The 5,254-nt window shown below is 58.2% G+C and overlaps 1 protein-coding gene and 1 pseudogene across 1 annotated transcript; one reads left to right on the top strand and one right to left on the bottom strand.

Moving 5' to 3' along the window:
- The first annotated feature begins 689 nt into the window (after positions 1-689).
- Positions 690-2,117, top strand: LOC136509183 (probable glycosyltransferase 3). The gene has a single exon (XM_066504010.1). It carries the CDS (start codon positions 690-692, stop codon positions 2,073-2,075), a length of 1,386 nt encoding a protein of 461 aa, XP_066360107.1. The 3' UTR covers positions 2,076-2,117.
- A 1,206-nt stretch (positions 2,118-3,323) lies between these two features.
- LOC136509505 (probable glycosyltransferase 3) lies at positions 3,324-4,900 on the bottom strand (annotated as a pseudogene).
- Between the last annotated feature and the right edge of the window lie 354 nt (positions 4,901-5,254).

Here is a 5,254-nt window from a genome sequence, read left to right as displayed (position 1 = left end):
AAACTATAGTGGTTTCTGCATTGGGAGTGCCCTCATGAAGAAACCATTTCTGTGATTTTTGCTCTCTTTCTTCATTAATTATGTTGCCACATCAATATTTTACCTACGTGGCAAATCATTTAATGAGGATAGAAACCATTACCAATGCACCATTGGGACTGCCCTAAGTAACCAAGCCAGTTGCCTGCTCACTCTGTGAATGGACATGCATACAGCCTGTGTGAACAGTAAAACATTGGTGTCAATTTCGCATTCTCCGCTGTCTTGATTAATGTTTTGCGCGTGCTACGATTCCGTGCAGATTTGTTTAGAGCTTCGATGTCATTTGTGTTTGCTGCTGCTAAAACCTCGGAGGAAGAGTCAGCGATGAACGGGACGGAGAGCATTCAGATCCTCTGCGCTGCAAAATTCGAGCGATTTCATATTCACCTCTCCCTCGAAGTTCCCGCGCGCCCCGCTGACTTCCACTGCACACAAACGTGCCAACTGAAACAGAACGTTCCTGCCTGCTAGCTAGCTCGTCGGCAGGCCAATGCAAAACCCTCTCTATGCTCTCCCTAGCCCCTATCCCCTATACATCCACGAGATCGCCATCACACACAGCTCCCAGCGATCCAGAGAGAAGCACGTGCACGGTGCACCTCTGCCGCTGCATCTGAAGGTCCTAAAGGAACTAGCATAGCCATAGCATGGGGGTGGCCGGCACCGGCGGCGGGCGGCTGCGTGCCAGCAGCGCCAAGAAGCAGCAGCGGCAGCGGACGCTGAACAACATCAAGATCACGCTCCTGTGCGGCTTCATCACGGTGCTGGTCCTCCGCGGCACCGCCGGCTTCAACCTCCTGGTCAGCAGCGGCGACCTCGACGGCGCGGCGGCGGACGCCAAGGTCGTCGAGGACGTGGAGCGCATCCTGGCCGAGATCCGCTCCGACTCCGAGGCGGACGACGTCGTGTTCGTGGTCGAGGACGGCTCGTCATCGACGCCGTCGCCGCGCAACGCGACGGCGGCGAGCTTCGGCAACTTCTCGGCGTCGGCGACGGTGGTGAAGGTGCGGGAGTACAGCCTGGGTCCCAAGGTGACGGACTGGGACGCGCAGCGGCGGGAGTGGACGTCCCGGCACCCGGAGTTCCCTGCCCTCGACCCGCGGCGGGGGGGACGGCCACGTGTCCTGCTCGTCACCGGGTCGCCTCCGGGCCCCTGCGACAACCCGGTCGGCGACCACTACCTGCTCAAGGCGACGAAGAACAAGATCGACTACTGCCGGCTCCACGGCATCGACGTGGTGCACAACATGGCGCACCTGGACCCGGAGCTGACGGGGTACTGGTCCAAGCTGCCGCTGGTGCGGCGCCTCATGCTGGCGCACCCGGAGGTGGAGTGGATCTGGTGGGTGGACAGCGACGCCATCTTCACGGACATGGCGTTCGAGCTCCCGCTGTCCCGCTACGACGGCGCCAACCTCGTCATCCACGGGTACCCGGACCTGCTGTTCGAGAAGCGGTCGTGGATCGCGCTCAACGCGGGGATCTTCCTGCTCCGCAACTGCCAGTGGTCGCTGGACCTGCTGGACGCCTGGGTGCCCATGGGTCCTCGGGGCCCGTCACGCGTCGAGGCTGGGAAGCTGCTCACGGCCAGCCTGACCGGGCGGCCGCCGTTCGACGCCGACGACCAGTCGGCGCTCATCCACCTGCTGCTGGTGCAGAAGGAGCGGTGGATGGACAAGGTGCACGTGGAGACGGAGTTCTACCTCCATGGATTCTGGACGGGGCTCGTGGACAGGTACGAGCAGATGATGGAGAACCACCACCCGGGCCTCGGCGACGACCGCTGGCCCTTCATCACCCACTTCGTCGGATGCAAGACCTGCGGCCGGTACGAGGACTACCCGCTGGACCGATGCATCCGGGGCATGGAGCGCGCCTTCAACTTCGCCGACAACCAGGTGCTCAGGCTCTACGGATTCCAGCACCGCTCGCTCACCACCGCCAAGGTCAGGAGGGTCAACGACCCGGCCACCAACCCGCTCCAGGCAAAGGAGGCGGCGCTCAAGATGGACGCCAAGTTCTCGAGCACCTAGAAGACACAGTTATACGATTATTGAATTTTGATCAGTTCTTTTGCGTTTTGATTTGTCTTAGCTATCTGTTTTGCAAAAGCTAGCGCACTCAGCAGTCTGAGATACAGCAGCTTAGCTGTTATATGTCTGATGCTTTCGCTTGGATTTGTCTACATGACATTCAGTTGTTTTTGTCTCTACTATCAACTGAATTTTTCCCATACACTTACACTGTCTTCTACCTATATTTACATTAAATTATTACTATATTTATAATTACTTGTTCAGTATAATTTAATGGACATAGTGGTGTAATTTGAGAATAACACAAATATATGCCAATTTTTCAGAAAAAATTATAAATTATTTCTATGGATTCCAGATATCAGAGAAATATATATCAAATTGTTCACAAATATCATCAAATTGTTCACAAATTATTCACAAATTTCAGAAAAAATACAAATATACATGTGGGCTGGGCATACACGGTAAATACTATGTGTATTCCACTGGAGCTATACACGGGCGTAGACGCGGGCGTACACGGACCAACCACGGATGTACGTGCATGTATTCTGGACGACCGGGACCTGGAACGCTGGAGCACGAGCATGTGGTGGGGACCTGCAGCCCGTCTCGCGCGAGCAACTGACGGAGCACCGCGACCGTGCGATTCCTGATCTGGCGGCCACAAAATCGCATGTCGCAGGGGGCTAAATCAACCGACTGACTTATAGCAATTCTGTTTCGCTTTGATACTTGGATTCAGAGAAAAATGAAACCGTGCAGAAGAGTAGTATGATTCAAACAATGTGACACTAATACACCATCATTCTTCGGATTAGCATCGTTTCTGCTGTTTTGTCCTAGTAAAACGTAGAGAGATCAGATGTCAGCGAGTGTGCCACTGTGCCTTCAGAACTGGGAATGCTATTCTTTTCGTCTGCACACAGAGTTGATACTTCAGACCATATGATGCACTCTGAATATATTTGGTATTCCATTTTTGGGGGAAAAATGCACTGCTTAAATTATTTCAAGTTTAGTAGCACAAAATTTATGGCACTGATGCAGTGTACTATACTACTCTTTTTGCAAAAGATCAATATTGCAATGTTTTGATTCATAACCTCTTGAAATGTTTCATTTGCCATGAACCAGCAAGCAACGGCAATTCCCTTCCTGTATATATGTTCCCATTCCATCTTACAAAACTGGAATCCACGAACAACCAAAGCACACACAAAAAAAGAAGAAAAAAACATTTCAAATCTTGGATCGCCATCCCAGTCTCTTCAGGATTCTTGCAAGAACAGAATCTCCCTCTCCTTTGCTCTTTCGATTCTTGCGCACATCACTACTCCATGGATCCGGCTCATTTGGTTTCTTCAAGAAAGCGAGAGCCTCCTCCTTGGCCTCCAGCGGGTTCGCCGACCGGTTCGCCACCCGCCTGACCTCGGCGCTCGCCAGCGACTCGTGCCGGAAGCCATAGAGCCTGAGCACCTGGTTGTCGGCGAAGTTGAAGGCGCGCTCCATGCCGCTGACGCACCGCTCCAGCGGGTACTCATCACTGCGATTCTTGCCGCCGCCACTGTCGCTGGCGGACGCGGACGCGGACCTGGACCTGGTGGACCTGCCTTCGCAAAGCTTGCAGCCGGCGAAGTGCGTGACGAACGGCCAGCGGTCGTCGCCGTACCCCGGGTGGTGCTTCTCCATGGCCTCCTCGAACTTGCCGACGAGCCCCGTCCAGACGCCGTGGAGGTAGTACTGGTTCTCGAGGTACACCCTGTCCATCCACCGCTCCTTCTCGGTGATGAGCAGGTGGACGAGCGCGGACTGGTCGTCGGCCTCGCCCGGCGGCCGCCCCGCCAGCGTCGCCGTCAGCAGCTTCCCGGCGTCGTCGCGGGCGCGGCCCCTGGGCGCCATGCCGGCCCAGGCGTCGAGAAGGTCCAGCGACCACTGGCAGTTGCGGAGCAGGAAGCTGGCGGTGCTGGCGGCGTCCCAGGACCGGCGCTGGAAGAGGAGGTACGAGTCGCTGCGCACCACGAGGTGCGCGCCCTCGTACCGCGCCAGCGGGAGCTCGAACCCCATGTCGGTGACGAGCGCGCCGGCGTCCAGCCACCACAGCCACTCCACCTCCGGGTGCGCCAGCATCAGGCGCCGCAGCAGCGCGAGCTTGGCCCAGCCGCCGGCGCCGCCGGTGCCGCCCGACGACGACGACAGCTCGGGGTCCTCCAGCCGCGCCGTGACGTGCACCATCTCGACGCCGTGGAGGCGGCAGTAGTCGAGCCTGTTCTTGGTCGCCCGGAGCAGGAAGCGGTCGCCGGCGGGGCTGGAGCAGGGCCCCGGCGGCGACGCCGTGACGAGAAGCACCCTCGGACCTGCCCCGCGCGTCGCGGTACGGGAACCCCGCGGTTCTGGTGTAGCCACCGCCGCCGCTTGGCGTTCCACCGCGTCACCCGGGGACCCAGGCTGTAGTTTGCCGTCGTCCACGCGGCGCCGCGGTCATAGTGCTCCCGCGTGGCCGCCGAGGAGCTGCTGGTTGTCTGCGCCGCGTCGTCGTCTGTGTCAGGGTCGGGGTCGGAGTCGGCGCGGATCTCGCGGAGGATGCGCTCGATGTCGTCGACGGGTCTGGTGCTGGCCGCGGCCGCGGGGTTGTCGGAGGTGCCGGCGATGTAGACGAGGCGGCGGTTGACGCCGACGGTGCCGCGGAGGACGAGGATCGTGACGAAGGCGCAGAGGAGGGTGATCTTGACGTTGCTGATTATCCGCCTCGTTAGCTTGCTGCTGCTGCTGCTGCCCCGCGGGTGCAGCCGCCACCCGCCGGCCGCCGGCGTGCGCATCCGATCGTTGCGATCCGGGTTGGAGAAGGGTTTTGGGGGCGTGCCGTACGTCGAGGCGAGGAGGCAAGATCTTGGGGTTGAGAGCTTGGATACGATAGTCAGCGGGGGAGCGGGAAGTTCGAGGCAGAGGAGGAATATGAAATTGCTGGATTGCCAGGCGAGCTTCATCGCCGAAGGTTCTGTATTGGACTGGTCGACTGGAGTAGAGTATTGTAAATGCTCACCGGCCGCCGCGCGGCGCCGTCCGCTGTCCGCAGACACATGCGTGCCGCCGGTGATCCGCTCGGCTCGTTGACTAATCAATCACACATCCCAGCTGAATATATATTTTTTGGTGCCAAAAAGAAGATGGGC

This window comes from Miscanthus floridulus, chromosome 15 (assembly GCF_019320115.1).
Source record: "Miscanthus floridulus cultivar M001 chromosome 15, ASM1932011v1, whole genome shotgun sequence".
In the NCBI taxonomy this organism is placed as follows: domain Eukaryota; kingdom Viridiplantae; phylum Streptophyta; class Magnoliopsida; order Poales; family Poaceae; genus Miscanthus; species Miscanthus floridulus.
This window is presented reverse-complemented; position numbering and strand designations above follow the sequence as displayed.

Coding starts and splice junctions, on each gene's coding strand:
- LOC136509183 (XM_066504010.1), top strand. CDS start 690: ATGGGGGTGGCCGGCACCGGCGGCGGGCGGCTGCGTGCCAGCAGCGCC.